General features: G+C 45.7%; 1 protein-coding gene across 1 annotated transcript in view; it reads right to left on the bottom strand.

Annotated features, from left to right (window-relative positions):
• CABLES1 (Cdk5 and Abl enzyme substrate 1) overlaps positions 1 to 21,177 on the bottom strand; it is a 139,740-nt gene that overhangs the window by 75,420 nt on the left and 43,143 nt on the right. Inside the window, exon 2 of the mRNA XM_006835117.1 lies at positions 5,471 to 5,542. Coding sequence (XP_006835180.1) covers positions 5,471 to 5,542 — 72 coding nt within the window. The remainder of the gene's footprint in view (positions 1 to 5,470; positions 5,543 to 21,177) is intronic.

The raw sequence follows: 21,177 nt of genomic DNA, 5'->3' as shown, positions 1-21,177 counted from the left end.
GAAGTCCTAACTCCTTACGTATCCAGGCAAAAGGAAAACTCAGTCTAAGCCAATCTTATCAGTGTAAAAGCTCAATTACTGAAATTCTGGGTGGGTACAGGAAAAATCAACAAACCACAGCATGCAAGAGTAAAGCAAGACTTAAAAAGAAATCTTAACAAAGGTCCTTTCTTTCCATATCAGCCCTCAATTCTAACTGCACATTCTAGCCTTTCATTCAGCAAGCTGTTTGCTGTTTTGTGTTTTTTAAGCATTGAACTAAACCACCAGGGAATCTCAGAAATGCTTTAAGAACATTGTGGTGTTAGCAACAATTGCCAAGGAAACTGGATTACTGAGTGCTCAGGTTGTGGCAGGGGCAGGAAAGAACAAATTAATTTCAAAGTTGCATTATGCATGTGTAAATATACATTTAAAAACATACATTTTAAGTAAAGCAAAATTAAATTAGGGTAGAATCAAATTAAAAACTAATTTAATGAAAGATTAGCTTTTCCTTGTTAGCACTGATTACCAACCAAAAGCAAACCTACTGACATTAAGTGGATTCAGCACTGATTACAGGATACACTTAATTATGCAAAAGGTTTTTAATAGATGCCTTGGAGCCATTTGTTCAATACGCTAAGTTTAAAAGCAAGTTTGGCTAATAGCCTTCCACCCACATAGTTCCCAAAACACTTCAGTGTCATTATGGGTACATTCATTTTGCAGAATCTCAGAGTTGAAGAGGACCCTAGAGATCTGACAACTTGGCCTTCCCATTTTACAGATGGAAAATCTGAGGCGCCAGAGAGGCTACGTGAGCGTTCCAAGGCCACATAACTACTAGTTAGTAAAAAAGTCAGGCCAAAGATTCCCAAACTAATAGCCTTTCCTCTACATTAGGTTAATTTAATATCCTAGGATCAAGTAAGTTATTAGTAGATTAAGAAGGGACTTCAAAAAGTTTGGGGGGAAGGGAGTTTGTGGAAAAAATGGAATTTAAGAAAATATAAACTTTAGCTCTCAACATGAGCTCAATCAAGGTGAATTCACTTTTGTAAGCAATGACACCAGTCTTTTAGTCCACCTGTATAGAACTGAAAGTTCTGGAAATTTAATCCTGCCAAGACAGTCTTATTAACAGTATTAACTGATGAAAAATGGGTGCCCTTTAAAGATTTTTTAAATTGTTGTTGTTAGGTGTCATCAAGCTGATTCCAACTCACAACCTCCCTATCTATGTACAACAGAATGAAACACTGCTGGGTCCCGTACCATCTTCATAATTGTTAATATATTAAGATGGTTGTTGTTAAGTGCATCTGAGTCAGTTCCTAATCATAGGGGTTTCCAAGGAGTGACTAGGGGTTTTAAACCACCAACCTTGCAGTTAGCAGTCCAGTGCTCATCCTAGCGTGCCACACCAGGACCCCATATTAAGATTAGGACCCAAAAAGACATGAAGAGGAGCCCAAATCCAATACCATCAGGTGTATGCCTAATGATTTCCTATGGAAACTCTTGCAGAATTGCCCTTGTTTGTTGAGCAGAATGAGCAGGAACACTGTCATGGTGGAGAAGGGCTTGGTGAAGCTTTCCTGAGTATTTTTCTGCTGAAGCTTTGGTTAGCTTTCTCACGATAGTTTCCTAATATTAAAGCAAATGTTATCATTCTTGGGCCCTCCAGAAATTCAACAAACAAAATACCTTGAGTATCCAAAAAAACAAAAAAACAAACAAACAAAAAAAACTGTTGCCATGACCACTACTTTTAACCAGGCTGCTTTCGCTTTGATCGCTTCCACTTCTTGGCAGTCATTGCTTTGACTGTGCTTTGTCTTCAGACTCGTACTGGTAAAGCCATGTTTCTTCTTCTGGTACAATTCTTCCAAGAAATGCTTTGGGATCTTGATCTCACCCTTTTAAAATTTCCTTTGGAAACTCTGCTGTTGTCTGGAGCTGATCTGAGCATAATGGTTTTGGTATGCTTGAACAGAAAGTTTGATCAACTTTAATTTTTCAGTCAGAATTATGTAAGCTAACTAGTTGAGACATCTATGGTGTTGGCTATGGTGTGAGTCATTGGCTGTCAATTTGGTCATGAACAAGACTAAGTGTTTCCTTACAAACTGATGTGGATAGTCTGCCCCTGTGGGCTTCATCTTCAACATTATTATGTTCCTTCTTAAAAATGAGTTATCCACCTGTAAACTGCTAATTTGGGGGTGGGGGGAGGCACTGTCTACGTCAGCTTTGTGTAAAGCATCCACCCAAACTTCACCATACATTTGATGTTTGTTTTTGATTCAAATTTAGCAGAATTCATATTGCTCTGATATATCCTTCTTGAAAGACCCCTTGTAATATATTTTCTTTTTAATTCAAAAGAAGCTATCTGAGGAAGTAAAATCTTCAAAAACTGCTATAACTTCTTATTTTCTAAAATAATGCATTTAAAGAAGAGTCATTTAAACAAGATATCCTTTAAGTATGACTTACAAAGCCATGATGGTGTTGTGAGTTAAGCATTGGACTGCTAACTACAAGGTCAGCGATTCAAAGTCAGCAGCCATTCCAGGGGAGAAAGATGAGACTGTTTGCACCCGTAAAGATTTACAATCTCGGAAACCCTAAAGAGCAATTCTACTCTATCCTATATAGAATCACGATAAGTCGGAATCAACTTGCCGGCAGTAGGGGTTTTTTAGGTTATAACAATTACTTGGATGAACTCATCAGTAAGACAAATAAGACTTTCTTATTCCACTCACTTGTGGAAACAGAGGACCAGAGGGCTTGTCTGGGCCGATTCAGAGATGGAGGGGCCCAATGAGGCCACAGGGCACTGACCAGGAACTCAGAGCCCAGGTCCTGCGTGGGCTGCTCCTTAATTCCCTCAAAACCCAATACCCACGTTCTGAGGGGCAAAGGCCTTGTTCTGGAACGCCTGAGGTAAGAATAACATTTTCAGTCTGCACCATGAATCACCCGGTTTTCTTGGGCTCACTGTCCCTGCACGGCTCAAATACCTGGCTTCTAGGTGCCTCTTGAAACACGAAGCACTTTTGAATTTTATGGGTTGATTTTCCTGTTTGTGGCAGGGATGAGGGAGAGAATTAGTCAGAGCGTGACCTTACCTGCTCTAATACCAAAGCCACACAGTGTTGGCTGAGAAGGTTTCTCTTCCAGGCTAACTGGTTACTTTGGATTCAAGCCAGCTCCCTAATTAGACTTTTAATGTAGCTTTTTGTATGACTCCTGCCGACAGGCTAGCAGAGCAGGATGAAAGTCTTCTCCCAAAACTGAACACAAATAGAACACTTGTACCCAAGCCCTACTCATTAAGTAGATACGTACCATTCCTTCTAAGATGGTCCCAGGGGTACATGTTGCTGTTACCTGCCTTAGAGTCAGCCCCTGACTCATGGCGACCCCACACACAAAGGAACTAATCACTGCTCGGTCCCACGCCAGGTTGGAGATTGGACAATTGGCTGATTTTTGAAATTGGATCACCAAACCTTTTTTCCTAGCTTGCGTTAGTCTGGGAGCTCTCTGAAACTTATGCAGCATCAGAGAAACACAAGCTTCCACTGACAGATGAGTACTGGTTGCACATGAGGAGTATTGGCTGGGAATCGAACTTGGGTCTTCTGCATGGATGAGAACTTGAACACTGAATCACCAATGCCTCAATTACAGGATGCATATGCTTACTATGTAAGTCTCCAACAGTGGGACTTGGTTGTTTGGCACAGTCTTTCTCTTTGGAATAATGCCAGTGGATGAGATTCACAGGCCCTCACCTTCCATGCCTTCAATCAGACCCGAGGCTGGTCTGGGTTCACTGCTCTCCATTCCCATGAGAAGACCCTGTGGGTAGCACCTATAACTTGGGATTAAGCACCAGGAGTCCCGGTGTGGCACTGTGAGATCAACACTGGACTACTAACCGCAAGGTCAGTGGTTCAAACCCACCAGCCACTTCTCGGAAATCCTATGCAGGGTCGCTAGGAGTTAAAACAACTTGACAACAGCAACCAGCTCCAGACAGAGCACACCACTTCTGGATAAACTTCCCTCCTCACACTAGTACCTCTCAAGCTCATTGGAGGAGCCAAGCCTAGTCCCTGCTGGCAGCCACAGCATGTGGGCTGTAGAAGAGCGGAAACAAGAGAATTGGGTGCACAAACCCTCCGGAGGACCCTCCTCACCAGCTGCCTGCCCGCATACAGGAGCGCCACAGCAACCCACCCGAGGCCTCTTCTGCAACGAGAAGCCCTCATGACCCAGGACTTTGGGGAGGATTTAAGGAGATCCTATGTGTGAGCATTTTCTCCCCCACTCACTGAGGGCCTGGCTGGGAGGTGGTGCAGCGCAGGGTCAGGGTGGAGAGACCCAGGGCAGAAAAAGAACTTCTGTCAGATGGAGGCACAGACACAACAGCTCATTAAATGCTGCCACCAGAAAGATGTTGGGCCCTGCCTTTCCTAACCTGAAGGAGAACCAGCGAGGTGCACTCTCACAGCCAACTACCACAATGATTCTAGCCAAGTGTCTGTAGCAGATAGCTGTGAAGTGACGTCATGACCAGCTCATAAGTACTAGAGGTGTTGTAGCCCAAAATGAAGTCCAGGACAAGGAACTACAGTGCGGTTTTGGGGAAGAGAGCTGAGAAAATGAGTGACTCTTCTTCCAGTAAGTTGTTGTTATTAAGTGCCATTGAGTCAATTTCCCAGGAGCAGCTGGTGAACTTGAACCGCCGACATTACAGTTCAAACGGCTTTGCAAGTAAGTAGTAGCATCTCACAAAAAACAAAAAAGCACAAAAAACGAAACCACCCCAGGGGGAAAAGCACTCAAATAAACACCCAAATTGGGGCTGGTAGTCTACTTCTGAGGATGAGCCTATTAAAACCCTATGGCTAACCGATGTGGTTCAGGGGGCAGGGCCCGGGCAGTGTCAAGTTTTATTTATAATACATGGTGTGGCTATGAGCTAGGAGTTTGATCCGATGTTGTTGCTGTTAAGTGCCATGGAGTTGGTTTCGACCCATAACGACTCTGTATAGGGTTTCCAAGAAGTGGCTGGTGGGTTTGAAGCACCGACCTTGTAGTTCGAACTGACCTTGCAGCCCAGCAGCGCATTAACCCACAGCGCCACACCAGGACTATGGCAGTAGCAATAGCAATAAAAAATTGGGGCTGAATAGTTTTCAATTCTTAATGTTCTTCAGAGTTGGGGTTCCACACTAGGAGTATATTCTATGTTGTTGTTATTAAATGCCATCAAGTCAGTTCCAACCCACAGTGACCCTGTATAGGGTTTCCGAGGAGCAACTGGTGAGCTTGAACCGCTGACCTTGCAGTTCAAACAGCTTTGCAGTCTGATGCATTAACCCACAATGCCACCCCAGGACACACAGACCCTTGCTTTTGTTACCACTTTGTTTACATATGGGTAAATGCAACAGTTAAAAATTACCTCCTGAGAGGGGCATTCTCTTCAATATCTTCCAGTGTCTCCAAGGAAGATCTCTGGGAGATGAGGCGACGTCTGTAGAGAAAAGTAAAAACAAGCAGTTAAAAGTGATTTAAAAATTATCACATATTTTTGCAAACCTAAAGCTGTTTTTAAAAGTAAAGTCCATTAAAAACAATGGGCAGATAAAAGCTGTCTTTAATTATCACAGGTTCTCACCTTGAACAGGACCTCTTTGAGGTGACTGACCTTTTTATGCTACAGTCTTGCCAATAGACACACAAAAAAAGTCAAGGTATCTCTTGTAAAGTGTGGTATAATAAACTGGGTGAAGTTTTTCTTAGAGTTAGACAACACTGTTGCATATTTATATATAGTAATCTGAACCAGAAGGACCTCTGGTAGTGGGAGTGGTTATGAGTCAGGCTGCTAATCTCACAGTCAGCAGTTCGAAACTACCAGCAGTTCTACAGGAAAAAGATGAAGCTTTCTGTTCCCGTAAAGACTTACAGCCTCAGAAACCCTACGCAGGGTCTTTATGAGTCGGAACCAACTCCACGGCACATAACCACCACCACCACCACCAATTTGACTCAGGCAATTGATAAACAATATGAACTTTAAAACCATGTTCAATAAAGTCCTCAAAACCACTATTGTTAAGTACTATTGAGTTGGTTCCAACTCATGGTGACCCTGTATAGGGTTTCCAAGGAGTGTCTGGTGAGTTTGGACCACTGACCTTGTGGTTAGAACGGTGAGTTTGAACCTTGTGAACTGCAAACCTTGTAGTCCAGTGCTGATCCTACAGCACCTTTAGGGCCACAATGAAATAAGAATAGATTCTAGTTAAGAATAGCTGGTACAGACGGCAGTTGAGAATGGTGAATAAATTTAAAGTAAATCCATTTGAAACAAGGACCAGCAATTTGGTGGCTGGGAATTTAGAAATCATTTGACTGGGACTTTACCTTGCAAAGGTAAAACTGTTTCCTGACCAACTTACCCTGACACCTGTTGTTTCATGTTTCATGTTTCTAAGACAACCAAAAAAGTCATTTTTGCAGACTATTGAAGGGCTTCATCAATTTTCCAAGAGCTTTTCTTAATCTTCTCATATTCAAATCCTTGATAAATGCTCATTGTAGAATTCTTGGAAGATGGTGGTGTAGACAAACTATCGTTCTAACCCTTCCCCATAAATACAGCAAGAAATAAAATGAGAAGACAGTGCTCCTTGAGGCATTCTGAATTGGGGAGCAGAGGAAAGCAGGAGGGAACCACACACAGGCAGCTAGAAAGAATCTGAAGACAAGCACCGTGGTAGGCACAGCCCTGGCTCCTATAACCCGGGGTATGGGCCCAGGAGAAGAGCCTACTCTCCCAGCCACCAAAGTCCCTGCCTGTACAAAAAACAAGGCTCTGAGCTTCTATCTTTTGGGGGTCCATTTGGAGTGTGCCAGCACCTCCCCATCTCAGTCACAAATTGCTAGAGAAGGTCTGTGCTCTTATAATCAACACTCTACCAGCCTCCCTGGGTGCACCCAATAATTCAGGCCTCTGAAACCAACAAGACAGACTTCACTGAAGATCAGCTGGGTCTTTCTACCCCCGTCCTCCCTCCCCCACCACACACACATACTCAGCACTGAGGAATGTTACCTGAGGCTCTTGTGTGTTGTGTGCTGAGAAGCAAACATCTTGAATGGAGGCTATACCCTCAGCCCACATACCCCAGGGGGGTCTGAGAGCAACAAGGCAGACATCCCCTGAGGTCCGTTTGGAATGTGCCAACAGCTCCCCACCCAGACATTGCTGAGTGCAAGCCTACTGAGAATTGCTGCAGAAGGTCTAGGACATGAAGCCTGTTCCCATAGTAAATACTCGGCTGGTCTCCCTGTGCTCCCCAGAGCTCAGGCATCTGAAACCAGCAGGGCAGACCTGGGCAGGAATGCTGATGGCGATTGCTATATGCCAAGAAACAGCCCTCTTTAGTGGGAGCTCCACCACAGTGAATATTCTATACCTGAGCTCTGTAGCGTAGTGGTTATGAATCGAGCTGTGAATCTCACGGTCAGCAGTTTGAAACTACCACCTGCTCTGCGGGAAAAAGATGAGGCTTTCTGCTCCTGTAAAGATTTACAGCCTTGGAAACCCTGTACAGGGTCGCTATGAGTCGGAACCGACTCCACGGCATGTAACAACAACAACAAAGTTCCTCACTTACAAATTAGACAGTACAATAGTCAGCATCTATGCCAACTTTGGAAAATTCTTAGGTAGCACTTCTAAGGGTTGAGGCCCTATGAGGGCCCATGGCTGGGGCACCTTCTGTGGGCCACCCTGAACAATATACTGGAGGCCCTAATGATGACTGGACCAAGCAAAAGGTGGTGGCTGACTGGCCACAGGGTGTCTTCTGTCATTCCCCTGAGACTCTTGGTCATCCTGCGGCAGAGGGTACAGGGCAATAACTGGACAAGGTGAGGCTGTGGGTAGGCATGGGAACCAGGAGCATATGCTGGCTGGGGAGACTGGTGGGGAAGGTGGGAAGTGGGAGAGAAGGAAGGGGACTAAGTGGGGACTGTGGGATCAGGATGGACAAAGGACAAGCAGGGTCCCTGCCCAGGGCAGGTGGCAGGCAACACACTCAACTGCCACCACCACCCATGATTCCCATGGGCTCCACAATAGTGGAACGGTTTGGTGGGGAAGGGGGTTCAGCCAAGTTATGTGCATCCTGAGAAGTGCCAGGAACACTTGAAGGGCAGTGAGTAACTGAGGCAGGTGGGGGAAACCAGCACAGAAGACAGAGTAGAGGTCTGTCTTGTGTAATGCTGATCACTTGTGTATAATGCTGATTTCGCATAATGACTGGGTCTTTGGAACCTAACTGTGTTGATAAGTGAGGGATGGGTATACAGGACAGTCTCTGATAGCAACAAGGCCAGACCTCCATGAGGATCTGACTAAATCATCACACCCCTTCCCCCAGCTAGGCTGTTGTAAACTACAGTAGAGTCTGCTCCCAAAGTCAGCATTCTCCTTGCCTCTCTGTGTACCCCATAAGCTCAAACCTCTGAAACCAAGAAGACAGACCTCCCTGGGAATGAATTTGGGTCTGTCTGCACCCCCGTATAGTCAGTGCTGAAGACTGCTGACTGAGTCTGGGTGTGCCAGGAAGTAGGCATCTTGAGTGGCGGCTACACCCACATCCAACAAACTCCTGAGGGTGGGCTCTGACAGCAGCAAGGAGGTCCATTTGGAATGTGACAAGCCTTCTGCCCGATCAGTACCTGTTGGCTGCTGCACTGACACAAACACCTACAGAAGGCTCCCACAGTGGAGTCAGGAGGAAGGGGTCATTCCCCACCCCACCACAGGGTCACTGGTGCTTGAAACCAACAACATAGATCTCAGTCCCTCTTCCTCCTGAAATGAAGGAAAGTCTATCTGTGCTTCCACTGAATGCCAGCTCAGATATAAGTAGACCCCACAGAGCTCTGGTAGCGTAGTGGTTACGAATCGGGTTGCAAACCACAAGGTCAGCAGTTCGAAACTACCAGCTGTTCCGTGGGAGAAAGATGAGGCTTTCTGCTCCCGTAAAGATTTACAGCCTCGGAAACCCTGTACAGGGTTGCTATGAGTCGGAACCGACTCCACGGCACATAACCACCACCTCAACAGAGCAGTGAAGAAAACCTCAGGCAAAACCAGAGGGCTCTCTGGGTGTGGGTTTCCAATCAAAAACACGAATGTGGGACCAGAGAAAGGAAAGGCATACTACCCAGAGAGGGGACTACACCTTGAGTAGAAGGACTGACAGTGCCCACTGGTCAACATTACTGGCCATAGTGTGTTCTCTGGTGCACTTGGGAGAGCTTAAAAGTGGCAATGCCAAGCTCTGAAATGTTCAAATCTCAATTAAACAGAGGAGGGAGAAGACACTCACAGAGAGGGAGAAGAAAATGGCAAGTGAAGGCCAAAGGTTCCGCCTACTTAAGAGTTCCTTGCAGAGACTAGTGTGGGCAAATGCCAACTTTGGAAAACTGTGAAAGTTAAGTCTTAAAAATTCCCAATTAGATTCAGCAACTTGGGTAGCAAAGGTTAGCCGCCAGCCCTTTGCCTTCTCTTCTGTGGCAGACTTTCTGAGGCTCGATGGCAAGGGGAAGAGATTACTACATACTTTGTAAGCCCCACCAAAAGTCAGGCAGGCTTTGTCTCTGGACACGTTTCATCACATCCTACATCCCTCTGACAGAGAGTCTGGCCTCTTGGGATTATCATGAACTCTCACTCTCTGAGGCAGTTATGGCCTATAGGGTCACTGTGAACACCCACTGAGAGAACCCACACTGAATCATTGTTCTAAGGGAAATACACGCTTCAGTCAGTCAGTGGTGTGCCATGGAGTCACTTCTGATTCATAGCGACTGCATAGGGTTTCCAAGGCTGTAAATCTTTATGGGAGCAGAAAACCTCATCTTTCTCCCACCTAATGGCTGGTAGTTTTGACCTGTCGACCATGAGGTTAGCAGCCCGACTCATAACCACTATGCTACCAAGGCTCCATAAAATACAGGTTTAGGTTCCTGCAAACCTACTGTCATAACTGTTTGGTCAAATGATTAATACACAGTCTGTTTTATGTGTGTTTCTGTTTAAAGACACCTTATTTAGTATGCTGTTGTTATGTGTCATTGCGTTGGTTCTCATTCACCTGCATAGGGTTTCCAAGGCTGTACAGCGTTCTGGAAGTAGAAAGACTCATCTTTCTCCTGCCTTATTTAGTATAATTACTGATTTATTAACATTGAACTCAGTTCACAGCACTGTAACTCATGCCTGAAGGAAGCTTATCAAACACAGACTTTCTCCCTAAGACCGTGTTGTGTTTAGGAACTAGGCACTCCATTACTATACTGGGAGCCATTTTAAACAGCAAAATCCTTTTTTAAAAAACGCACAAAAAGTGCAAAAAACCGTGGCACTAAACAGACTGATGACATTTTTTTTTACAGTATGAGAGTTGTAACAAGGGGGCAGGGTGTTACCTGACTTGACATCAGCTGGGAACAAGGGCGTGGGTGACTCAAATTTTTCCTATGTTTGAGAATGTTAACAAATAGGTAAATTAGGGAGTACAGAACCCGTGAGTACTGAGGATTGACTGTGGAAAGTGGAATCAGGTTTGACTCCTGTCCTCAGGGAGCCCATATTCAACTGGGAATCCATGAACAACAACCAAGGCACCTCATGAATAATTCCTCAAGCATCTCCATGCCTTTCAAAGGAGCAGAACACAGCATCCTTCTGCTGAACAAACCAATAGAACCCCATGGTGAAAACAGGAGGTCCCTCCACAGACTCCAACATTCAGACCAGAAAAACAGGTTGCCCTAGAAAAACAGTTCAATTAACAAAAGCACACAATTGGACAGTTCCCTTATGAAAAACTGCAATTCACTATCCCCACGGCATAAAAGGGAGCCCTGGTATGGTGCCGTGGGTTAATGCACTGGACTGCAAAGTCGGTTTGAACCGAAAGGTCGGTGTTTCAAGCTCACCAGCTGCTCCTTGGAAACCCTATGCAGAGTCGCTATGGGTCGCAGCTGACTCTACAGCACTTAACAACAACAATACGGAAACAAGAGGTATATATTTCAAAATTAACCAAATTAGAGTATGTATTCTCTAAAGTTAAAAGGATTTGTTTTTAAATAGTCAGCGCAAGTGATAATCTGAACAGGAGCAGATTAATACACACAGGAACTCAGGGCAGGATTCGTTAAAGAGAAGAAATTCCAAACCCAAACCCCACCTGTTCAACAGAGTCCACGAATGAAGCCAAACAGGTTATTCTTTACGATGGGAACCCAGAGCTTGGAAAGGACTGTTACCCTTCATTATAAAGAAACCAGTGAAGATGCCTGCCTTCCAACGGATACCAAACCCTCTGCTGTCTGTCCAGTGGATTCAGACTCACAGTGACCCTGTGCTGTAAGTTTTTATAGGAACAGAAAGCCTCATCTTTCTCCCTGGTAGCAGTTGGTGGGTTTGAACTGCCGATCTTGCAGTTAGCAGCCCAGTGCTTATCCTTCAGCGACACCAGGGCTCCTTCCAATTGACTGATACACAACCTCGTTTTATGCATGCGTTAGTGCTCATCTCTGCTTCCTGCCGCCTTTTTTGATCCTCCCCACGTATGTACTAAAATCTCCTTCCCTTGCCATTATCCTCAGAAAGTCTGTACAGGAAAAGGCAAAGGGCTGGCAGCCAACCTTAACCAGCTACTTTTCACCCGGCAATTTGCCTCATACACTAAGTCCATTACAGTGCTAACTCCTTATCATGAGGCAAAATTAACAAGCAGAGGTCTCTGCATAGTTTAATAACTGACGAAGACTACTTAGCCACCTTATTCCCCGTGCAGACATTAAGTAACAGACTGGCAAAGCTCGAAGCAAAAGGGTTACATGCTGACATCATCACATGGACGTGTCTGTGTCTGGTCCCCAGACAGAACGTGCACGCAGGATCCCCAGTTTGTCTGACCATTGCATTCTGAGGCTGTCCACACTGACCCATGTGGTTCACTCAACCATCACAGACTCACTTTAGAACAAAATCCCTCAAATGCTCAGCACTGATGGGGCAAGGCTGTCATAATCCACGACAGTGAGATTGTGTATCTGGATATAACTACTTCAGCTAATTAATCCACTTATCATTACAGGCTAATGATCCAAGTGCAGGGTAAGTCACTGTACGAGCCTGGGAAACAGGCTGGATGGTGGTAATGCAGTTATAATAAATCCAGTTAGCTGGAAAGCTTAAGGAAAGAAAATCACACAAGAAAAATGTGACTAGGGTGACAGAGAGGGGAAGAAGCAGGATCCAGAGTCAGGATATCTAAAGTCTCTTTTAGGCACAAAAGTATCACTGGCCTTATTTTCAGGGCAGGAGCAGTGACCATCTATCCAAACTAAGTGACTGGGGGGCTGGGGGGATAGGGGAGCAGGCCAATGGTCTGACCTTCCAGAAAGGCCCTCCTGTCAGAGCTCTGTCCTCGTCTGCCCCATCGGGTGGGAGCTGAAAACTGAGGACAGTTGAGGAGTAGGGGGAGCTGAGGTCAGACCAATGCCATTGGCTCTCTTGGACTGGTAAGCAAGTGCCTTGGTGGGAAGGCAGATCTGAGCAAAGAGACTGGGGCAAATGATAAAAGTGGCTTGGAGACACCTCAACAATGTCTGTTTCTGGGGCTCATTGGTGTCCCCGCTGATAACTGAAGCTGGGCAAAGTCATCCTGGGGTCCAGATAGACAAGATTGTCAAGGCCAACCCCCCAAATAGAGCCTCCTGAGGCAGCAGCCCAATCAGAGGCCAGAGTGAGGCAGTGAACACTGCAGAGGAGACTGTCCTCAGAATGAGTCCAGCATGAGACATGGAAAGTGACCCTCACCTCGGATGGCTTCCTGGGTGTAAAGGGAGGAAGTTAGACTAGACCAGGGGTTCGCAACCTGACATCACACTGGAACGCCCAGCAGTGTTGTAAGTGGTTGAGGCCTGGGCCCCACCTCCAGGCTTCTGAGGAAATGACCTGGGTTTGGTTAGGCCAGGGCATTTGTGAAAGCACCTGGAAACTCCCACATATGAGAAAGTTGAATAGCACTGAATCAGTCATCTCCAAGGCCCTGTCCTCTAACATGCCCATTGCCCACCTTACCAAGCCGCAGCAGCCAAGGAAAAGCACTCCAAACTGCAACTAAACCTTCATCCTTGAACGCTTCAACAAACAAACAGAAAGAGGACTATTCAACTGGGAGACTTAAGCTAAGGAAAGACCAAAAGAGTTTCAAGTATCAACAGGCAGCTGATGTATATACTATGTTCCATACATGCAGAATAAGATGAGTAGAGAACGAATCCTATTTTCTCAGGAGCTACACATAAGCGCTGAGAGCAGGAAGGGGCCTTGGGGAACATCTAGTCCTACCATCTTCGATCCACTCACAAAAGGCAATGCAATTTACAGCGTGGCCCTGGCATTCCTCAGGTAGGAAGACAGGCCACCAGATGGCTCAGTGACCTCTTCACAGGTGTACATCAGGACACACTAACTCCTCAGTGGCCAGTTATCACAACCCTGCAATTACAGGTGGCAAGAAACCTGAGGTCCTGATTACTACAGATCCGTGCAGACAGGTATTATGAGGGAAAAAAAACCCAACCATAAAAATCACTTAATATACTCACAAGACACCCACACTTATAATTTATTTGCTTTATCATTTGTGTCTTTATCATTTGTGTCTAGAACCACACTAGACAGCTGCTTAAGGGGAGGGGCATTCCTGCACACCCTAAGAGACAGACCATGCTTAGCAAACAATAGATACTCAATACAGGCTGACTGTCTAATCTTAGGATCTCCTTCACCAGGGGTGGAGATTCCTGGACTTTCCCCAGAGATCAACTGACCTTCTACTCCATGCTTGAGTGTACACATTTTTTAGGGGACCCTCTGGGTTAATGAGCTGGACTTCAAAGTCGCTTTGAAGCGCAAGGTCAATGGTTCAAGCTCACCAGTTGCTCCTTGGAAACTCTATATAGGGTCACTATGGGTCAGAACCGACTTTCTGGAACTTAACAACTCTACTCAACAGAAGGAGTCCCTGGATGGTACAAATGTGAAGTGTTCAGCTATTTAACCATAGGTTGGTGGTTTGAATTCACCCAGAGGTGACACAGAAGAAGGTCTAACCATGTACCTGTGGAACACTGCCCTACTCTGATGCACAAGGGGTCACTATGAGTTAGAATTGATTCAACGGCAATAAATTTGCTGTTATCTTTCGCTATTTAATACAGGAATTCCCAGACAATAGAAGTCCAGAAATTATCCTCAGAAAGAGTCAATTTCTGAATGCCTCACATCAAAAGGGTTGAGGGAGGCATAAGATAGGAGTGGAGGGATATCCCTCCCCAAGGGGAGCAGAGTAGTTCATAAGCACAAGGCAGAATCTGTTTAAAATGGATTTCTTCTGAGTCTACTTAAACATTCATTTTTCCAAATGGAATTTTTGTTGTTTTGATGACTATAAAAGTAAGACATCTCACTGTAAAAAAAAAATCAAAGCCAGAAATGTAGTTGTTGTTGTTAAGTGCCATTAAGTTGGTTCCAACTCATAGTGACCCTGTTTCTGAGGAGAGGCTGGTGAGTTTGAACCATGGACTTTGTAGTTCAAACTGACTTTGCGGTCCAGTGTTTATCCTACAGTGCCACATTGTTGTTGTTGTTAGGTGCCATCAAGTCGATACCAACTCATAGCGACCTTATGCACAGCAGAACAAAACATTGCCCGATCTTGGGCCAATCTCACTATTATTTCCACGCTTGAACCCACTGATGCTGCCACTTTACCAATCCATCTCACTGGGGGTCTTCTGGACTCCAGAAATGTACTTCTTGTTGTTAACTGCGTCAAGTCAGTTCCAACTCATAGGTACCCTGTACGGGGTTTCCAAGGAGCGACTGGTTAAGTTTGAACAGCTGATCTTGTGGTTCAAACTGACTTTGCAGTCCAGCGCATTAACCCACAGCACCACACCATATAGTAGAAACTATAAAAAGGATGTGCAAAGTCCAGTGCCCAGCCCATTGGTTATGTACTCTCAATGGCCACCTGTAAACATAAATATGCACATGTGTCTCTCATTGAAAATGTGAGAAGAAAAAGCAACTTTTGCCTCCTTAAAAACAAAGGCGGTTGGAAGGAGCACCACCCCAGGAAGAAGCCAACACTCACAGCAAGATAGAAGACCTGTCTCAACTAGACACTAGCCAGGAGGGAACCCGGGGTTCCTCTCCCAGGTTGGGGAGTATCACTGGGGCTGGGTAAACCTGTTGTCTCCACAGGTACTTATGGAGAACAAGTGAGGAGAGCAAGAGAGCCAGGCTGTAGTGCCTGCAATCCCAGTTAGGGATGAAGAGGACTGAGGACCCTCAAGTAGGACTAAAGGCGTCAACCTCACACTCCAATGGCTGATTCTGCTGCCTTGGGGTGCCACCCACCTTCAAGTTGAGCCCTTCTGACAGTGGTCCTGAGGGTCAGCTCACATCACAGCCCTGCCCAGGGCTATGGAGACAGTGAGGGCTGGCCATGAAATCAGTTGCCTGTTGAGTTTTTGCTGACTCCTGGTGATCTCCCATATGGGTGAGTAGAACAGTGCTCCACCGCATATTCAATGGCTGATCTTTCTAAAGCAGGTTACCACGCCTCTTTCAAGGTACCTGTAGGTATCCTCAAGCCTTCAACCTTTTGTTAGCGACTGAGTGTGTAACTGTTTACACCACCCAGGGTCTCTGGACCTCTTAAGGAGATCTGAATGCCGTAATCTCCTTTTTCTGACTCACGAAAGCCACACTGGTGCCAAATCAGAACTCAGCAAGAAGCAGTTTGCGGGGCTTGGTGCTAGATTGCAGCAAGTGGCTAAACACACCAAGACGGTTGGAATTGTCAGTAAATACAGGATCCATTACAGCGCCTTCCTCAGGAAAATGGAGAAAACTGAAACCAACCAACATGGCGAGTACACGTGCTCCTTCTGCAGCAAAACAAAAATGAAGAGACGAGCTGTGGGGATCTGGCACTGCAGTTCCTGCATGCCAACAGTTACTGGCAGTGCCTGAACCTTCAACAGCCCGTCCGCAGTCACAGTAAAGTCCACCATGAGAAGACTGAAGGAATCCAAAGACCAGTGGAAGCTCCACCAGCACAGAAGGGAGAACTGGTCGTTTGTTTACTAGAAAATTCCCAAGATCCTATGCTTTCTAGGCTGAGTTCCCATTCCAGTTCTGGTATCTATACATCGCAGACCTATTCTTTTGCTCTTAAACTAGTACAGAGCACACACAGTAGAGGTGTTCCTAAAAAGTTGGTATTGATTTGTATATTGATCTATTATTGGTGTGGCACTATGGGCTAATGCGCTGGACTGTAAAGTCGTTTGAGTTACAAGGTTGGTGGTTCAAGCTCACCAGCTGCTCCTTGGAAACCCTACACAGGGTCGCTGTGGGTCAGAAACAACTAGACAACACTTAACAACAACAACATGAAGAACCTATGTGAAAATCTAAGAATTGCATCTTCTATTATGTATCGTTTGTGAAAATGCTGGTTTTCTAATACTACTGCTGTTGTGTTCCGTCAAGTCGGTTCTGACTCATAGGAACCCTGTTTAGGGTTTCTGAGGCTGTCAATCTTTATGGCAGTCGAAAGCCTAATCTTTCTCCTACAGACCAGCTGGCAGATTTGAACTGATCTCATGGTTAGCTGCCCAATGTGTAACCAGGACTCTTTTTTCTAATACTGTTGTTACGGTTGTTGTTACATGCCATCAAGTTGCTTCCGACTCATAGCGACCCTGTATAGGGTTTTGAGGAGCAGTTGGTGGGTTTGAACCACTGACCTTGCTGATCAGTGTAGTATTAATCCTACAGCGCACATCAGTACACCTAATACTAGGTTCTTGTAACACAGTGTGCACCTGCATCACACCACTATTTCTTACAGTAGTGTAAGTTGCCGAGGGCTACAGCATCAGTCGCTTGCTCTCCATACTTAATAAATGAGTTACAATAATAACGAACTACTATCAGATCCCAGATACTCCTTTAACAGAAGTTAAATCAGATTGTGATCATTGAAGAAACAAATTATTTTTGCACCAAATACATGTTTACAGCTGAAGAAATAAAAGTCAGCTGGCACTATACGATAAGCACTGGATAGCAAGGTCAGTTTGAACCACAAGGCTGGTGGTTCAAAACCACTAGCTGCTTCTTAGAAACCCTATGTTATTGTTGTTGTTAAGTGCCATCAAGTCGATTCCAACTCATAGAGGCTCTATATAGGGTTTCCATGGGGTGACCAGTGGGTTTGAACTGTGGTCCTTAGAGTTAGCACTCCTGTGCGTATCCTATATAGCATCACACCAGGACAGGGTAGCTATGAGTCCAAACCAACCCAATGGTGCTTAACAACATGACCTCTTAATAAAAGCTTTAATAGTCTTGAAACAAAACAGCCTCACCCTTCACTCTGAACACATGCTCATTCGTTTTGAATTTAGTTGGGGTTTCCACTGCTCTAAAACTTTACTTGAAGAGTCCCAGCTGCACAATGGCTAGGTGCCCAGCTACGAACAGAAAGTTTGGTGATTTGAACTCACCCCGTGGCTCCCCAGGACACAGACCTGGAAATTTGTTCCCATAGAGAGTACATTGAGAACACCATGGGGCAGATCTACTCTGTCACATGGGGTTCCTGTGAGTTGAAATGGACTTAAGGCAGGAGCAAAGGTATAGACGAAATTGGAGTCGCTCTTCCTTGTTCCTCTGGCTGGTTCGATGCTGGAAAAAGTCCCTGGGGAGCACCATGGAATCTGACATTAGAGTGGCAACTGGCCAGTTGGGTCACCGCCCAGGAGGAGCTGTGGGACTGCAGGGCCACCCCAGGCAGATGCCAGGAGCAAAGGACACACAGGCGCCTTGCATCCTACAAGGAAAACCCTCCTCACCCTGATGCAGCCTACATGCTTACAGCCAGACCTAGAACCAGAGTAATGTTGTTGTTGTTAAGTGCCATCGAGTCGGTTCCGACCCATAGCGACCCTGTATAGGGTTTCCGAGGGTATAAATCTTTACGGGAGTAGAAAGCCTCATCTTTCTCCCGCGGAGTGGCTGGTAGTTTTGAACCGCTGACCTTAAGGTTCGCAGCCCGATTCGTAACCACTATGCTACCAGAGCTCCAGACCCAGAGTACAGAGCCAAGCAATTCAAATGCACAGCATCGCAGATGCCTTCCCTGTAAGCCAAGGGAAATTGTATTCTCTTTAAGAAAAAGAGGGATACATAGATCTAGAATTAAACACAATGCTACAAAACTAATTTTGAATCCGGCGGCATTTTAGTCACTGGCTAATGAACCAGGCAGAAAAATCAAATGAAAAAATTTATGCCAAGAGTTGTAAATTGGCTTGTTCAAATAAGATCTGTTTCTATATTTTTATATGCAGGTCAAAAAAGTGACTTTCTAAATGTTTGCAGAGAATACAAAGGCACTAGGCTTGGGCTCGAGTGAGCTTACTTTTATTTCAAGGGTTCTCATCAGACTTGCCAAATCCTGGAAAACCAAGGTGTGAAGTCATTTCTGTGGACAGGGCTATTTGGAGCGGACTTGTCGCCAGTGCTTACTCACTGGCCAGGTACTCATCCCAGGAACCTCCCAGCCCATCCTGCCCACTGCTGCCTTGCTCATCTTGCCATGTTAGTCCCAGTTTGATAACTCATGATGATTCCTTCTGGGAACAAGTTCAAACTCCTCTGGCAAAGGGACTAGGAAGTCAGGAGTCTGCAGCAGACATAGCTGGACGTCCTGAAGGCACCTGCCCAGGCTCCATGGCATCCTGGGGTATCATGGGAAGAGAGAGGCAGGCTGGAGGTGGTGTGCTGCTGGTTCTAATGTGGCTCAACCTCATGCTGGAGGAGAAACCCTGTCAGTGGCTGGAGATGTCTTGTTGATCAATTATGCAGTGGCACAGAAGCAGGTATATTGATGAAAACAAGATTCAGGATCCAGACAGTTTTCATTAGGCTGATTAGATGAGGTCAGTGTCCTTGCTGGATTCACAAGGGAGGGTAGAGAGGGGTCAAGTAAGAGACGGTGGGGGGGGGGAGGGGAGGAGGAACGGTGGTGTGCCATTGAGTTGGTTCCGACTCATAGCGACCCTGTATCAGGTTTCCGAGGCTGTAAATTTTTATGGGAGCAGAAAGCCTCATCTTTCTCCCATGAAAGGGTGTATTGTTGTTGTTGTCAGGTGCCATTGAATCAGAACCGACTCATAGCGACCCCATGCACAGCAGAACGAAACAATGTCCGATCTTGGGCCAACCTCACCACCACTGCCACACTTGAGTCCATCAATGCTGCCACCTGGCCAATCCATCTCATTGGGAGTCTTCCTCTTTTTCTCTGACCCTTCATCTTATCAAGCATGATATCCTTCTCCAGCGACTGTTCCCTCCTGACAATATGTCCAAAGTATGAGAGACAAAGTTTGGCCATCTTGGCCTCTAAGGAGCACTCTGGCTGCACTTCTTACAAAACAGATCTATTGGTTCTTTTGGCAGACCATGGCACTTTTAGTATTCCCCTCCAACACCATAACTCAAAGGCATCAATTCTTCTACGGTCTTCCTTATTCACTGTCCAGCTTTCGCATCCATATGAGATTATTGAAAACACCATGGCTTGGATCAGGTGCACCTTAGTCCTCAAGCTGACATTTTTGCTCATCAACACTTTAAAAAGTTCCTGTGCAGCAGATTTGCCTAATGTAATACGTCGTCTGATCTCTTGACTGCTGCTTCTGTGAGTGTTGATAGTTGATCCAAGAAGAATGAAGTCCTTGACAACTTCAATCTTTTCTCCATTGATAAGAATGTTGTTTACTGGTCCAGTGGTGAGGATTTTTGTTTTCTTGACATTGAGATGTAATCCATACCAAAGGCTGTGCTCTTTGAGCTTCATCAGTATAGAAAGAGTGTATAGTGAAGGAAAATGAAAAGGTTGGCTTTATCCTGGAGAGAAAGGGCCCTGTTGCTCTCAGGTAACAAGTCCTGGGAGTGCAGAGACCAACCCAAGTATGATCTGAGCAGATCCCAAATTCAAGGGATCACATTCAGGTGTTCTCTAAGGCAGGGTGGGGGTGGAAGCCTGGGAATCCAGCATGAGAGAAGGCTCAAGTAGGTTGTATGTGGGAGAAAAACACGTATGAACTCAAACATGAGCCAGCCTTTTAATTGGGAGGTAAGGACCTCCGTGAGAGCTGCAACCACATTATGTAGGAGGCTCAAGAGGTAAACGTCTTACACAATCTGCCTTTAACTTAGCTGAACAGGATATTACAGCATCGGAGGAATCCCCTGTAGTCACGTCCAGCCCCAGAGAAGGAGCCAGCAGCCAGGAGCCAGCAGGCAGGCAGAGTCCCAATCAGATGGTTCAGGCTCTTCCGGGAGGAAACTGACAGAAACGCTGTGCTTGCAAGATTCCAAGGGCCACGTGAACCCACTGGCACAGAGAGGATGAGACAAGTTATGCTGCACGAACATGTGTGTATATGTGCATGTGTGTATGTGCACAGACTCCAGAAGAACAAAAGAGGTACAGGAATTACCTCTAGAGCTTACCTGGTTGGGGAGTAGACACACATGGCCAGAGTTAATTCCTTGGTCAGAAGCCAATCACAACCTTTTAAGTTGAACCTTTTGAAGCACTGTGAGCATGCACTGCCCACCAGATTGCTCAGGAATGTTTCATTCTGGAGCCCTTCTCTCCTCTCTTTGCATGGGATGGGGCCGGCTCTCCAAACTCCAAAACTAGCAGTGTCCTGAACATCAGCGACCTGCCTTTCCTTCCATATCATTAGGACACTGGTAGAATTCTCTCCTTCCCTGTGGGAGGCCTGGCTTCAATGCCCGGCCTGTGATCCTCACATGCAGCCCCGTTCATTGGAATTTCCAGACTAAGATGGACAAGGAAGAAAGTCCTGGCGATGTGCAGTCTCATCCCTAACCAATCTTGGGATGGCACAGGATGAGGCAGCACTGTATTCCATTGTACATCGGGTCACTATGAGTGGGGGGGC

Source organism: Chrysochloris asiatica, unplaced genomic scaffold (genome assembly GCF_000296735.1).
Source record: "Chrysochloris asiatica unplaced genomic scaffold, ChrAsi1.0 scaffold00015, whole genome shotgun sequence".
Classification (NCBI taxonomy): domain Eukaryota; kingdom Metazoa; phylum Chordata; class Mammalia; order Afrosoricida; family Chrysochloridae; genus Chrysochloris; species Chrysochloris asiatica.
This window is presented reverse-complemented; position numbering and strand designations above follow the sequence as displayed.